The 16,210-nt window shown below is 36.2% G+C and overlaps 1 protein-coding gene and 1 non-coding gene across 2 annotated transcripts; both read left to right on the forward strand.

Moving 5' to 3' along the window:
* The first annotated feature begins 9,049 nt into the window (after positions 1–9,049).
* On the forward strand, positions 9,050–9,156 carry LOC131176106 (small nucleolar RNA R71). Its single transcript, XR_009146234.1, has one exon. It is a non-coding gene; the product is annotated as a small nucleolar RNA R71 (small nucleolar RNA).
* A 3,524-nt stretch (positions 9,157–12,680) lies between these two features.
* LOC131175894 (uncharacterized) lies at positions 12,681–13,490 on the forward strand. Its single transcript, XM_058140584.1, has one exon. The coding sequence runs from the start codon at positions 12,681–12,683 to the stop codon at positions 13,488–13,490; it is 810 nt and encodes a 269-aa protein (XP_057996567.1).
* The last annotated feature ends 2,720 nt before the right edge of the window (positions 13,491–16,210 follow it).

Consider the following 16,210-nt stretch of genomic DNA (forward strand, 5'->3'; position numbering starts at 1 on the left):
GATGAGATGCTCCTATACTCAAAATGTGAAAAATAAAGCCAAAAATCAAAATGTGCACCCCCAAACTCAAAATTAGACATTGTCCTCAATGTCTCAAGTTGTAGATAACCAAAACTCAAAGCAAGTAATATTTACCAGTAATTGTGAAAATTAAGAGTAAAAAGAAAGAGTTACCTGGTATGGGGCAGAGGGGAATTCAAGATATAAAGGGATGCATAAGAAGCTGCACAGGTTATGCAGAGTTAAATGCTGTCCAGATCAAGTGCATACGTAGGGTGCATAAGCCGTGCGATTCTGCATAAGTAGTAATATGGGTTGCATAGGCTATGCAGGACAGTTGCATAAGGGGAATACAACCTGTGCAGTTCTGCATAAGTAGCAGAAAGGGTTGCACAGGCTATGCAAAATATCTGCATAAGGAAATTCATAGCCTGTGCAGTGTATACAAAAGCTGCTGCATGAGGATTAGCAAGGGGAAATGTACAACCAGCAGTAGAAGCATTGAAATATATACAGGGTATGGGTAAATATTTACAAAAGGGCAATCAAAGAAAACTAATGGAATAGCTATCCAATAAAACTTCAAGAAAAACAGAATTTAAAACAAACTAATTCAAAACAAACAAACATAATTCAAAACAAACTATAAATGTTTGAACATATTTACAAAGAAAAGGTCCTACAAGATTGAACAAAAGTAAAACAGAAGCTAATCTAGTTCTATTGTTTTGCCCTTGTCCAAAGATGTTGCTAAGGTGGTGGTCACGTCTTTGTCGAAACGATGGTGCTGGAGGAGGTGGGGGTGGCATTCCCAGAAAGATCATGAGTTGCTTCACCATCTCCTTCAATTCTTTCTGCTTGTCCCTGGTTTCCATGACAAGGTCAAATAGGTGATCATGACGATCCTTGAGTGTATCAAGACCAGTGTCAAGCTTCCTATCCACAAAGTATATATCATCACTAAGCCTTTCAAGATAGGTGAATAAGGCTTTAGTGTTGAATGCAGGAGGGGCTGTGGATGAGGAAGGTTCAGCTATAGGAGGTGTGGGCTGAGCAGAAGCTGCTGGGGTCTCCTATGCAGACTGAGGGGGTGGGGTAGGTTCGAGAAGTCTTTGTGGGGTGATGGGAAAGGTTGGGCTTCTGGTTGTGCAATGGGCTCAGTTTCTGCTGCAGGTTGTGCAATGTCAGAATGTGGCAAACTGAACCCTGTTTTGGTTAAGTGTGCAGTATCAAAATATAGAGTGTCCACAAGTGCTGGTATTGGGTGCTCTTCAGGATTAAAACTAAAATGCTTAGCTATAACTGTTATGAGCCCACCCAGGACAATGTCACCTATGGATTTAGTGGCAATATGCAACACATGCTCACAAAAAAAATAACCAGGAGAAACCTTGACCTTGTGAAATGCACACCATAACATAAATAATTCAGATTTCCCCACAGCACCAGAATTAGTCCCTCTGCCCAATATGGTGCTAGCAATTAGCCTATGAATAAACCTAAGTGCAGGGTCAAGTATTTGGGAGGTTTTTGATCTTCCAGCAGAGAAAGTTTGAGGTTGGTTTGTGATAATTCTCCAAAATTGGACAGCATTCCAAATATCCTTGTTGGCTACCTCTACTCCAGTATGTGGCACCCGAAATAACCCATCAATTGCAAAACCAAAAATGCTATGAAATTGGTCCAATGACAGCTCTCTATTGTGCCCCAAACATCTAAATTTCATAATTGGCTTATGGTCTACATCATGCAATTTGAGGGTAGTAGAAAATGAAGAAATAAACTCCAAAACTAGAGTTAGATAAACTGTCTCCTGCTTATGCACAAATTCCATCCAACCCATACCATCAAGATATGCAACTACATTGTCAAATAAACCAAGAGATTGTAGAGAATCGGCAGAAATATACCTAGTGGGTTGTACCCTCCTATCCTTGAGTCTCTTAAAAGCTGCCTTTTGAATTGTATCAGGAAGAGGCCAAGGTAGCTTTGATACCTGTGAAGCTACTGAAATTGGCTTTTTGCTGGAAGAGGGTGTGGAGGCTGGAGTTTTTGGCTTTTTGGGTGGTGGTTCCGACAATGGGGTAGGTGGTTCTTTGCGTTTGGATAGAGGAGGGGCAGAGGACATGGGTCGCACAGATTTCGACCGGATTTTTCGTTTGTACGTGGTTGTGGGAGGTGGTGGGGGTGTTGCTTGTGGAGGGGAATCGGGATTGGGAGGTATCGTTGACAATGGCGAGACTTCGAGAGGAGAAGTTGGACGGGAATGGGGAGGCGACTCCATTGCCGATGGAGAAGATGGAAGAGATGAGGGGGGGGAAAGAAAATATACACGAAGAGATTAGGGTTTAGGAGGTGGAAATACGAGTGGAGAAGAAGGGAAGGGGAAGGGTTATACGGGAATGAGGATCGTGAGAGGAGAAAGACAGTGAACAGGGATATCGGGTGAAGGTGGGAAAAAAATTTGCCGAAAAGAAATTTGATTTGAATCGGGTTTGTGTAGAAACAACATAGGTGAAAAGTGATTTATGCATAACCTGTGCACTCTTTTATACATGTTTCAGAATGATTTGAACTTCAGAGAAATAGCTCATGCACAAGTGCATAAGTCATGCACTGTCCTTATGCACTGTTCGGTAAGTTTTGAAATCTTGGGTTGGTGGTCATGCAGTTGTGCATAAGTCATGCACTCTCCTTATGCACATTTCGGTGGGTTTTGGTGTTTGGAAAATGTGGTTATGCAGTTGTGCATAAGTCATGCACTCTGCTTATGCATGTTTCGGTGGGTTCTGATTGTTATGGAAGGTGGTTATGCAGAAGTGCATAGGTCACGCACTCTGCTCATGCAGGTCTTGGCAGATTTTGGTGTTTGGGGTTGGTGGTCATGCAGTTTGTGCATAAGCTATGCACTCTGCTTATGCACTCTTCAGTGGGTTTTGAGATTCAGAGTGTGAGGTCATGCAGAAGTGCATAAGCTATGCACTCTGCTTATACACCTCTCGGCAAGTTTGGAATTTTCGGATTTCTGGTCATGCAGAAGTGCATAAGTCATGCACTCTGCTTATGCACCCCTCGGTAGGTTTGAATTTTTGGAGTTTCTGGTTATGCAGAAGTGCATAAGTTATGCACTCTGCTTATGCAGACTTCGGCAGAGAGAGAAAATGAAGAATTTGAAGTTATGCAAATGTGCATAAGTCATGCACTCTGCTTATGCAAGTTTCTAAAGATATGAAATTTGACAGAATTAGGCTATGCAGAGTTGCATAAGCTATGCACTCTTCTCATGCACTTGCAATAAGGGTGAAAAATGGCAAGAATTGTGGTTATGCAGGATTGCATAAGCTATGCAGTTGCTTATGCATAATTCAACAAGATTAAGATTGCAATGGAACATGATTTGCAAGTGTGAAAAATGCCCTAAAATGAAGAAATGTAATTCTATGAAGCATAAATCATGAGAAATTTTCATCAAAAACACATCAATATATACAAAGTTTATCAAAAATGCATCACACAAGCTTGTAGAAGATGGATCCTGCATAAAAGGCATTTGTGACCCTTGCCATTTTAACTCAAATTCTGCAAATCAACATTTAGCACATTAAAACTCAATAAAATCTGCATAAAGTTGTATCCATTCACAAATGATGAACTCCCCAAGTCATGCCAAGAAAAAAAAATGCAGTATTGTCCACCTTGAATTCCACAACCCAAATAATTTCATAACTGCAAAAATGGCTCACTTACCACCATATTAACATTAAAAGCACATTTACTTAAAAGTCACACACCCAACCTCACCAAAAACACAAGCTATTTGCTGTAGACACCCTTTTTGCTGCAGATTTCATTTTTCCTCTGCATAAACTAGATTGCAGCTCAAGGACAGAATCTATCTGCTGCAGACTTTTCCTTGCTGCAGATTTCATTTTTCCTCTCTGCATAAACCAGGTAGTAGATCCTGCACAGGTTATGCAGCAAAAATCAATCAATTTTTGGGAGAGTTTAAAAGACAAAATTTTCAAGTTAAGAATCACTCCCCAGCAGTTCACCAACCTTCCTCCATTGAAATACATCTACAAGGGACAAAATTCAACAAATGTCAAAAATTGAATTTGGGGAGATTTAAGATAAAAACTAAAGCAATGAAAATAAAGGTAAATCAGCAAAAACAAAATAAAAGGACTTGGGATGCCTCCCAAAAGGGCTAATTTATAGTCCTTAGCTGGACTCTTCATGAATTTCAGTGAAAAAGAGGTGAGGGATTGGAGAGCTTGTAACAGCTTGCTCCTATTATTGGGTCTCCAGTTATGTAATGTTTCAATCTATGCCCATTGACCTTAAAATTCCCAGATTTTTCACTCCAAATTTCAATTGCTCCATAAGGGAAAACCTTAGAAACTCTATATGGACCAGTCTACCTTGACTTAAGTTTTCCAGGGAACAATTTCAATCTTGAGTTGAACAACAAATCTAAATCACCTTCTTTGAATTCCTTTTTCCTAAGATGCTTATCATGCCAAACTTTGGTTCTTTCTTTGTAAATACGGGCACTTTCATAAGCATCCATCCTCAGTTCCTCAAGCTCATTAAGTTGCAATAGTCTCTTTTCACCAGCTTGCTTAAGATCAAAATTTAAGGTCTGAATGGCCCAATATGCTCTATGTTCTAGCTCCACAGGTAAATGACAAGACTTACCATACACCAACCTAAAGGGAGTAGTTCCTATAGGGGTTTTGTAGGCAGTCCTATATGCCCATAAAGCATCATCTAGTTTGATAGACCAATCTTTCCGAGAATTGTTCACTGTTTTCTCCAAAATATGCTTGAGCTCTCTGTTAGAAATTTCAACTTGTCCTGAAGTTTGAGGGTGGTATGGGGTAGCTATCTTGTGCACTACACCATACTTCCTCATTAAGCTCTCAAATTGCTTATTAGAAAAATGGGAACCCCCATCACTAATTACAGCCCTAGGGGCTCCAAATCTACTCAAGACAAATTTCTTCAAGAATTTCACTACCACTCTAGCATCATTAGTTGGAGTTGCAATAGCTTCCCACCACTTTGACACATAGTCAACCCCAATTAAGATGTATCTATTAACATATGAAGGAGGGAATGGCAATCTATTCCCCAAACATCAAATAATTCCACTTCAAGAATATTATTTAGGGGCATTTGATCTCTTTTTGACAAATTTCCACTCCTTTGACATTTATCACAATCCAACACAAATTTCCTCACATCCTTAAAAAGATTTGGCCAAAAGAAACCAGCTTGCAAAATTTTACTAGCTGTTTTAGAGATTCCAAAATGTCCTCCATAATCAGAAGCATGGCAATGATGCATAATACTCTGTATCTCCTCTTCAGGAATACATCTCCTTATTAAACCATCACAGCATCTCCTAAAGAGTAAAGGGTCATCCCATCTATAAAACTTCACCTCATGCAAAAACTTTTTCTTTTGTTGCCATGTCATACCTAGGGGTAAAACTCCACAAGATAGATAATTCACAAAGTCTGCATACCAAGGTAGTTTAGCAACAAGAGAGAAAAGTTGTTCATCCAAGAAAAACTCATCAATAGGGATTTCATCCAATTCTTCATCATCCAATTTCAACCTACTAAGATTATCAGCAACTACATTTTCAGCTCCCTTCTTATCTCTAATCTCCAAATCAAACTCTTGTAGCATCAGAATCCACCTAATGAGCCTAGGTTTAGCCTCCTTTTTACGGAGCAAATACCCGATGGCTGCATGATCTGAAAATATAACTACCTTTGAGTCAATAATATAAGGTCTGAACTTTTCTAATGCAAAGACAATTGCTAAAAATTCCTTTTCAGTTGTTGCATAATTTGTTTGAGCCTCATCCAGTGTTCTACTAGCATAATAAATAGCATAAGCCTTTTTGTCCTTTCTTTGACCAAGAACAGCCCCAATTGCATAGTTGCTAACATCACACATAATTTCAAAAGGTAGGCTCCAATCAGGTGGTTGCATGATTGGTGCAGTGATAAGAGCTTGCTTCAACCTGCAAAAGGCATCCAAACACTCTTGGTCAAATACAAATGGTGTGTCATTACTTAACAAATTAGACAAAGGTTTAGCTATTTTAGAAAAATCATTGATAAAGCGTCTGTAGAACCCGGCATGTCCTAGAAAACTTCGAATTCCCTTGACATTGGTAGGAGGAGCCATCTTCTCTATCACTTCAACCTTGGCTTTATCAACCTCTATTCCTCTGTTAGACACCAAATGTCCAAGCACTATCCCTTCCTGAACCATGAAATGACACTTTTCCCAATTTAACACAAGGTCAGTATCTGCACATCGCTGCAAAACTTTAGAAAGGTTAGCCAAGCATATGTCAAATGAAGATCCATAAACAGAAAAATCATCCATAAAAACCTACATTATGTCTTCAATGAAATCTGAGAAGATTGCCATCATGCACCTTTGAAAAGTGGCTGGTGCATTACACAACCCAAATGGCATCCTCCTATAAGCAAAGGTTCCATATGGACAAGTAAAAGTGGTTTTCTCTTGATCATTTGGATTTGAAAAAAACCTGAATATCCATCTAAATAGCAAAAGTAAGAATGCCTAGCCAGTCTTTCTAACATCTGATCAATGAAGGGAAATGGAAAATGATCTTTTCTAGTGGCAACATTTAATTTTTTGTAATCTATGCACATTCGCCAACTAGTCACCGTTCTAGTGGGAATTAATTCATTATTTTCATTTTTGACCACTGTCATTCCACCCTTTTTTGGAACAACATGTACTGGGCTCACCCAAGGCATCTTGCGAGATAGGGTATATGATCCCTGCATCAAGCAACTTCAAAATTTCCTTTTTAACAACTTCTTTCATATTTGGGTTCAACCTCCTCTGATGTTCAATAGATGGCTTACAATTTTCTTCCAAAATGATTCTATGCATGCAAAAGTGTGGGCTTATTCCCTTAATGTCATCTATGGTGTATCCTAAGACTTTTCTAAATTGTCTCAATACTCTTAACAACTTATCAGCCTCTAAGGTACTCAAGTTTGCATTTACAATTACTGGATAAGTGTTATTAGTGCCAAGAAATTCATACCTGAGCTGAGAAGGAAGTTGCTTAAGTTCTACCTTAGGTGCATCTTCTTCCTTGTATGATGGTTGCTTAGATTCTGCTTTTTCCTTTTGTGTGAGTTGAAAAACTGGAGCAGAAATGAATGGTGGACTACCCTCTAAGTGTTGAGCATATGCAGCCACATGAGGGTTATCATAGTCTATGCCTCCTCCATGAACCAAGCAATTTTCAAGTGGATCTTCTGGATATTTCTTTCTGAAATGTTCTTCAACCAGCTCATCAATAATATCAATTCTCAAACAAGTATCAGCTTCAGAATGATGCTTTTTCATAGTGTTATTAATATTGAAAACCAATTGCTCTTCACCAACCCTAAGAGTCAGCTTTTCTCCCTTAACATCAATCAATGCTCCTGCTGTAGCTAGAAAGGGTCTTCCCAAGATGATTGGGATATTAGAATCTTCCTCCATGTCCAAGATGACAAAATCAACAGGTATATAGAACTTTCCAACCTTCAGAGGCACATTCTCCAAAATCCCTTCAGGATACTTGATTGATCTGTCAGCTAACTGAAGAGAAATGTGGGTTGGCTTAAGATCTCCCATATTGAGCTTTTCATAAACGGAGAGGGGCATAAGGCTAACACTAGCCCCTAAATCACATAAAGCTTTTGTAGAACATAATTCCCCAATGTGGCATGGAATTGAAAAACTCCCTGGATCCTTGAGCTTTGGAGGAAGTTTCCTTTGGAGGATAGCACTACATTCTTCTGTCAAAGCTACAGTTTCATCATCTTCAAGTTTCCTCTTGTTTGAGAGAATTTCTTTCAAGAATTTTGCATAAGAGGGCATTTGTGAAAGAGCATCAACAAATGACACATTTATGTAAAGTTTCTTCAAAACCTCTAAGAACTTCCCAAATTGCTTATCAAGCTTGGCTTTTTGAAATCTTTGTGGAAAGGGAAGTTGTGGCTTGTAGGGCTCAGGAGGTATATACTTCTCTTCCTTCTCTTCAATTTTCTCTTTACATTTTTCTGCACTCTCTTATTTTTCACTCTCATCAGTTTCTTTCTCATTTTCTCTCTTCTCACTGTTTTCACTCTTCTCATCATTTATAACTTTCCCACTTCTTAAAGTAATAGCTTGACACTGCTCTCTTGGGTTTTCTGGTTGACTTGGAAGTTTTCCAAAAGACTTGGCACCTGAGGAAGATGCTTGTTGTGCAATCTGATTTTCCAGCATTCTGTTATGTGTTTGCATCTGTTCCAGCCTTGCTTTCATCTCTCTCATCTCCTCATCATGCTTATTTTGGTTAACAAGAATCTGTTGTAATAAAGCTTCTGTGGTGGAACTTTGTTCTTGCTGTTTTGGTTGAGGATTCATATTTTTCTGCTGAAAATTAGGCAATGGTTGCCTATTTTGCTGATATGGAACTCCTTGTTGCTGTTGTGGTTGAAAATTCTGATTTTGGACTTGATTTTGCTGATTTCCCCATGAAAAGTTGGGATGATTCCTCCAATTTGGATTGTAAGTTTGAGAATAAGAATTCCCCATTTGTTTGTTTCCATAATTACTAACATATGCAGCTTGTTCTCCATAATCTATTCCACAGCTGGTAGTTCCTTCTGCATAAGCCACTTGTTGTGAACTTCCAGATGATGATGTTGAACTAACCAACATACTCAAGTCTTCCATCTTCTTAGCCAAAACATTAGTAAGTGCATCAAACTTTGCATTAATCATGTTGAATGGATCAAGATCATACATTCCAGCAGCTTGCCTTTTTTGAGTTAGAGCTGGTCCTCTTGGACTACTCCAAAGATGAGTATTCTTTGCAATTTTCTCCAATAGCTCATAAGCTTCATCTTTATGCTTCATAATAAATTCTCCTCGTGTTTGAGCATCAATAATCCCTATGATTGCAGGAGTGACATTTGTGTAAAAATTCTGATTTATCATCCATTTTGGAATGGCATGATGTGGGCATTGTCTCTCTAATTCCTTCCATCTCATCCATGACTCATAGAGAGTTTCATCTTCTCTTGGTCTGAAAGCTGTCATTTGATTCCTCAATTCTTGAGTTTTTCCAAGTGGAAAATATAGTGCAAGAAATGCATCGGTGAGTTGCTCCCAATTTGTGATGGAGTTGTGAGGTAAAGAGTCAAGCCAATCCAATGCTCTGTCTTTCAAAGAGAATGGGAATAGCTTTAATTTTGCTGCATCATCAGACACTCCAGGTTGTTTTTACATGTCACAAATCATAGCAAACTTCTTCAGATGTGTATGTGGATTTTCAGAAGGATGTCCTCCAAATTGAGAATTTTGAATCATTTGAAGAACTCCAAAATCCATCTTGTAACTATTTGCATCAATTCTTGGTCTTGCTATGCTCTCTCTCAAGTCATCAAAACGAGGAAAGCATGATCCATCATACTTCCCCTAGGCAGATTAGCATTAACAACTTCTTCACCATGGGCTGCATCTTCATTGTTTTGACCATTTCCAACATTACCAACACCAATTCTAATTCTTTCATCAGCCATGTCTGCTTTAATTTCGGTTTCTCTTAAAGCTTCTTTTGTTTTTCTGGTTTCTTTCTTGTTGGCCTTACAAAATTTCTCAATTTCAGGATTGAACAATAAGGATGTATCACTTGTGCTTCTAGCTCTTCTCATAAAAGATTAAAAGTACCTGAAAAAGAACAAACAAACACAAAATGAAAAGATAACAAAGATAAAACTAAAAACAACTAAAATAATCAAGAATTCAATCTTAAACAAACAACTCCCCGGCAACGGCGCCAAAAACTTGATGTGGCCGAACCGCAAGTGCACGGGTCGTACAAGTAATACAGTAAAGATATCGTTCCCATGAGGAGTTGAGTTAATGATTGAATTTTTGATACAAAAGTTGACTAAATCGATGTATTTTTGAAATTAAAGTAATGAATTGATGGGTGTTGAGAATGTGAAATCTATATGTGCAAAATTAATATTCTATTCATCAATGTATTAATTAAACTAAAATTGCATCAAATTGAAATAAGCAAGTTCAAATATGGCAAGATTCTAAAATGGCAAGCAATTAAATTCAATTGAAAATTAGCAATGATAAAAAGGCGATTCCGGAGTTCGGGATTTCATATTTGAGCTATTTTGGGATTTTAAATTGGTTATCCAATCTTATGAAACTTATGGGTTTTAAGGAGATTAATTCTTAAATCCTTTGAATTCCCTTTCGAGTGAGACAAAGAGTGCCTTAATCAATCTAATCCTACTTTCGTGGACTTAGAGTTAATTAAGACCCATTAAGTTCTTTAATTAATCTGTGAATCCTCTTAATCCTTAGCCTATTTCTAGGTCTAAGTTAATTAAGTCTAATTTCTTGATTATCTATCACAGGGCCTTCTCCTTTCGGTGCTTCAACCATGGATTAAGAACATCACTTAATGGGATCCTACACTAAGCATGTCATTAAGCACACAAGAAATGAATAAAACTCATTAAGACCACAAAATATGGATTACCCAATCAAAATCCACAAAATATCTCAAATATTACAACCCTTACTCCAGAATCAAAAGTAAACTACTCACTATCCATAATGCTTACAAGATATATTGAGTTTAAGTGGAAATAAAGCTTTAATCTAAGCTAAGGAATAAGAAATTAAACACTAGAAATGTAGAAAAATGTAAAGAAAGAAAGAAATCTGCAAATCTTGGTTGAAAATGGTGTGGAAGGTGAAAGTGACTCTTCAAATTCTGCCTCTCCTCTCCTTTCCTTTTCTGCTCCTTTTTTTTCCTCCTAAAATGGGATAAGGGTCCTTTTTATAGCATTTTCTGACATGGAGCCCTAAAATAGTGTGTTCTAGGAGGAATTTTCTGAGGGAATCTTCTGCCAGCTCATTAATGAAACCTTTATGGGACTGCATATATGCAGTCCCTTATGCAGTTTTCGGCTGGTTCTGATTCACTTATGCGAAACTGCATGACTTGGTGCATAGGTTATGCACAATTTCGTGAGAGTGCATAAGGGAGGCGTGAATGTGCATAAGCTATGCAGTCTCCTTATGCACATTTCGGTTGGTTCTGGAACAATGATTTTTCTCCTTATGCAGATCTGCATAGCTTATGCGGCAAGTTATGCACAATTTGGTCAATGCATATTTCAGCTTGAAAACTTGTTTTTGACATCTTTAGCTGTAGAAGTCACTCCTCAATGGCAAAATTTCTCTTCAGTCCTTCAAAAACACCATTTTTCCTACAAAACAAAGTAAAAATTACAAATTAATCCAAAATTGACAATTATGAAAAACTAACTAAATAACTAATGAAATTAGCTAAAAGTGACTAATAATCAAATAAAATGGCTATGAAATTAAACCTAAATGATAATGCAAAATGTATGCATCAATTTTGCATGAGTACTCACTAGCTAGTGGTCAATCCATCAACTTATCCAAGTCTACTCTAGCTTTCAGTCAAAATACTCCAACTACACTCAGGAGAAGCATTTGGCTATCATGAATATTTCCAATGTTAATGGGCAAGATAAATTCTTGGAATTGCCATCCAACTTTTCTTGTTCTAGAAGTCAAGCTTTTGATATAATCAAGGAAAAAATTCAACAAAACATAAGGGTGGAATGAGAAAATGCTATCTCAAAGGGGAAAGGAAGTTCTCATTAAAGCAGTTCAACGGCCATACCAGTTTATGCCATGGCTGCTTCAAATTACCTTCTTCCCTTTGCCGAAGTATTAACAGTATGGTTGTAAGATTTTGATGGGGTCAATTGAAAGAGGAAAAGAAGATTCATTAGGCTGCTTAGAGAAAGATGTGCGAACCGAAGTCCCAAGGAGGGTTGGGTTTCAGAGATCTAAAAGATTTCAATTCAACCTTATTAGCAAAGCAGGGGTGGAGAATTTTGACTAACCCAAACTGTCTTCTAGCTAAGTTTCTTAAAGGGAAATATTTCCCTCATGCTTCTTTCATGGATGCAAGGTTGGGGAGCTCACCCTCATGGGGGTGGCAAAGTATCTTATGGGGTCGAAAAGTGTTGGAGAAAAGAGTTCGCTGGCATGTTAATAATGACAATTCTATTTTTTGTAAGCAAGATTTGTGGGTTCCTAAATCTTTCCCAAATCCTCCTCAAGTGAAGCTTAATCATAATCCGGCAGTGTGTTAGGTGTCTTAGTTAATGAAAGAGGGCACAAACTCTTGGGACATGGATACACTTAATCAGAATTTCAGTGTAGAAGAGGTTCAAAATATTATTTCTATTCCTATCCGACAGTTTATGGGGGAAGACAGAATGGTGTGGCACTTTAATAGGAGGGGGATGTATAAAGTCAATTCTGGGTATCAAGTAGCTAGACAGCTTCATGGGAGGAATCTCAATTTTGCTAATGTATGTCCAAGGCCGAATTCTCAAAAGCAGAATTCCATTTTTTGGAGAGGCATATGGAAAATTCATATTCCTTCTAAAATAGCATTATTTATTTAGAAGTTCCTAAAAGAAAGGCTTCCAGCAGGAGAGATTTTGCAAAATAGACTCCCTCATATTCCAACTGAATGTTCTTTTTGTGGTCAAAATGAAACAATGAAGCACTTGTTCTTCCATTGCCTGAGAGTGGTTCAAGTCTGGTTGCACTCTCCTCTCAATTTGTGCTCGACTTTGATTAATGGGGATTCTATGATTGATTGTTGGTCAGAGATTGCAACTGCTTTATCTCAGTTTCAAGCTAATCGGGATTATCTTCCTTTGGTTGCTTTCTTGTTCTGGCGTTTATGGAAATCTAGAAACATGCTTACTTTTGAAAATAAGCAAATGCAATTCCAAGAAGTGGTTGCCATTGCAATTCATTCTTTGGAAGAGTTTCAACAAGCTCATAAAGCTTCTCAATCACTTCCCACTCAATCACCTCGGCCTTTATCCAATTGGTCCCCTCCTGCACCTGGTTGTTTCAAAATCAATTTTGATGTAGCTTTGGCAAAACACAGAAATGAAGGATCTATTGTAGCTATTATTAGAGATTCTTCTGGTCAGCCTTTGGGCTGGTACTGTAAGAAAGTATCCAATCTTCTTTCTTCCCTTGTTCTTGAAGCTTTAGCTTGCAAACTAGCGGTTCAGTTAGCAATTGATAAAGTAATCAATGATGTTATTGTTGAAGGGGATGCCTTGGTAGTAATTCAAGGTGTTCAGTCTCAAGAACCTATGCTGGAGATCCAAGGGATCATTCAGGATGTGGCCATTCTGACACAATCCATCCAGCGAATTAGCTTTACTCATGCTAGTAGAGTTTGCAAGAAGGCTGCTCATAGCCTTGCTCAAAAATCCTTGCATGATCTTTCCTTTTTATATAATCCCATGATGCAAGTGATGTTTGTAAGGTCATTGATGCCTCTTTAGAGGCTAGTAATGAATTTCTATCTTTAATTATATAAAAAAAAAAAAGCACTCAATCAAATGAATACTTAATTTTAACGCACATAAATGGACATTAAAATACTGTCATCGCAGTAATTAAATAAAATATTAACAAATTGGTACATGTACGTAATTGAATTTGCATGGTTTTTTTTTTATAATAATCTGTTTATTTTATTTTTAATTAGAATGTATCTAGCGTGATGCAGTGGGATTAGTGTTTACAATATAATATATATGCCTTATACATAAAGCTATTATAAATTGTAATATCTAAAAAGAAAACACAAAATTGATAAACTTTTTCAGAGCTTAAATTTGAATTTCAAAGAAAGTATATGAATTTTAAATTAACCGGTCACTTTCATTTTAATAAATATTTGTAAAATATAAATGCGTAAGTGCAATATTATTGATACGAGAGATTTTGCAGTAAGTTATTGACTATAAACAATACCAATGGAATTTATTCTAAAAGAAATTAACAATCAAATACACATTGATTGCAAGTGGCTAACGATTGACGGACTAAAAATCTTATGACAAAAAACCTCAACTTTTAATTAGTGATGTCTAATCATATTTTTCAATTACTGACCATTGAAAGAACTTTTGAAAAACTGATTAAAAAAAATTATATTTATCAAACACTTCAAGTTAATGATTGATAACTAAATAAATAAATAAATGTACGTAGTTTTCAATTAATTGCTTAATCAAACGCATAATTTTAATGCATATTTATCTTCATTTTAGTAAAATAAATAGATAAATAAAATATAAATGTGTAATCAGTTTGACAAATATCCTTATAAGCTTTCTAAATCCTCTTAATTAGCTTAGTCTGGTTTGATCTATTAATTAAAGATATATATCATTCACATGTAGTTCTAAGTTAGAGTCACTCTCTCAATCTCCCTATTAAAAAAAAAATCCTCCTAAATCAAAAACATTACTTAGGAAATAGAAATGGTAACTCATGTTTTTGAAACCCCACAGGCTGTTTAATGTTTTCAAATTCTCAAAGCTTTTAAAAGTTATTTTCGAGGAGATTTATGAGCTCCATTTACAAGGAAAAAAAAATCAAGATAGAAACTGCTCCAAGTGCTCTTGAAGGGAAAGTGATAAGCTCAGCTCATTTCAAAACATAAAGAACAGCTACAACCAAAGCTAACAGACAACTACAGAATAATCCAAGAAAGTAAAACCAGATTCAAGGATCACATAATGCGTGGCAAGAACCTAGCCAAGCAGAGTGACACGCCGCAAAGAGAAAGTGCCAACCAATCCAGCACAGCGCAGCTACAAAAAAACAAGCAACTGGATTGAAATTTCTTCAATAGTTACAAATTTATAGGCTTTTGACCAGAAAGGTGTACTCCAAAATAAAAATATACCAAAAATAAGTGAGGTTGAAAATAATTATCAGACGAGGTGAGTGCGAGACGATAATTATAATAGCGTTTTTAAGGTTCAGACGTTATTTATAATAGCATCCGCATCAAAATTTTCAAATGATAACTGGACGCTATTCAAAATAGCGTCCAGCTTTCCTTTAAATAATAAAAAATTAATTAAAAAAAATTTAAAGGTTGGACGCGAGTATAATTAGCGTCCAACCTTTTTTTTTAATTTTTAATTATTTTATTTTATATTTTAAATAAAATAAAAATATTATTTTAATAAATAAAATTATAATAATTAGTATTATATATTATAATATTTTTATTATAAATATTATTTTTAATTTAAAATTAAATTAACATTTAATAAAATAAAAAATTAAAATTAAAAAATAAATAATTAAAAAGATTTAGGAAAAGTTATACGCTATTTTTTTTAATTTTTAATTATGTTATTTTATATTTTAAATAAATTAAAAATAATATTTTAATAGATAAAATTATAATAATTAGTATTATATATTATAATATTTTTATTTAATTATTTGGATATGTTACAGTCACTTTTAGGCCTAATGTTCTTTATAGGAGTTGTTACTCTATGTCTTAGGATCACTCGGATTTAAGATTTACAATTTTTCAAGTTATATAGAATAAGTTATAGTCAATTAACTTGTCTAGACTTATGATCCTGTGCCTTCAGGATTCCAGGTTCAGGTCAGTAGTTTTAACTCTTATTTTGGAGTTCTTACACTCAAAATTTGAGGAAAGTTTCTAAATAAAAGTTGGAGCCCTATCTCTTAGGTTTCCAGAACAGTTTGGCCCATCCCATTTGGGATTTTCTAGTGGGAGATATGATATAAATACTATTCTGAAGTCAAGTGACTATTTGGTTAAATTTCAGGTTTTGGTATGCTGATTTATCCTAGTTAATTGACCTAGTTCCATTGGGTTTTGAATTTTGGTCAAAACACCAAAATTGTAGTTTTGGGTCTTATAGAGATTTTGGCTTTGGTTTCACTACATTTACAGTTTTGTAGACCAAGTTATGACATTTTTGCTAAAACTGGTCGAATAGGTTCAAGTCCAGAATTTCTGGGCAGACTTGGTTCTGGCAGTTTTGATAAGCTAATTTTGGTTAGCAATTTGATTCAGTTATGGTCAGAATTTGGGTTTCTATTCCTCATGAAAGTTGTTCTACTATGTCTAAGCTTTTCAGGAGTTCAAGAATCAGGTCATTCTGACCTTTCTAGAGTAAGTTATGGCCATTTGAACATTTACTATTTATTTGGTCATTTT

The sequence above is a fragment of the Hevea brasiliensis genome, chromosome 18, assembly GCF_030052815.1.
Source record: "Hevea brasiliensis isolate MT/VB/25A 57/8 chromosome 18, ASM3005281v1, whole genome shotgun sequence".
NCBI lineage: Eukaryota > Viridiplantae > Streptophyta > Magnoliopsida > Malpighiales > Euphorbiaceae > Hevea > Hevea brasiliensis.

What these genes read in the sequence shown, in the direction of transcription:
- LOC131175894 (XM_058140584.1), top strand. Translation starts at nt 12,681, where the DNA reads ATGAAGCACTTGTTCTTCCATTGCCTGAGAGTGGTTCAAGTCTGGTTG.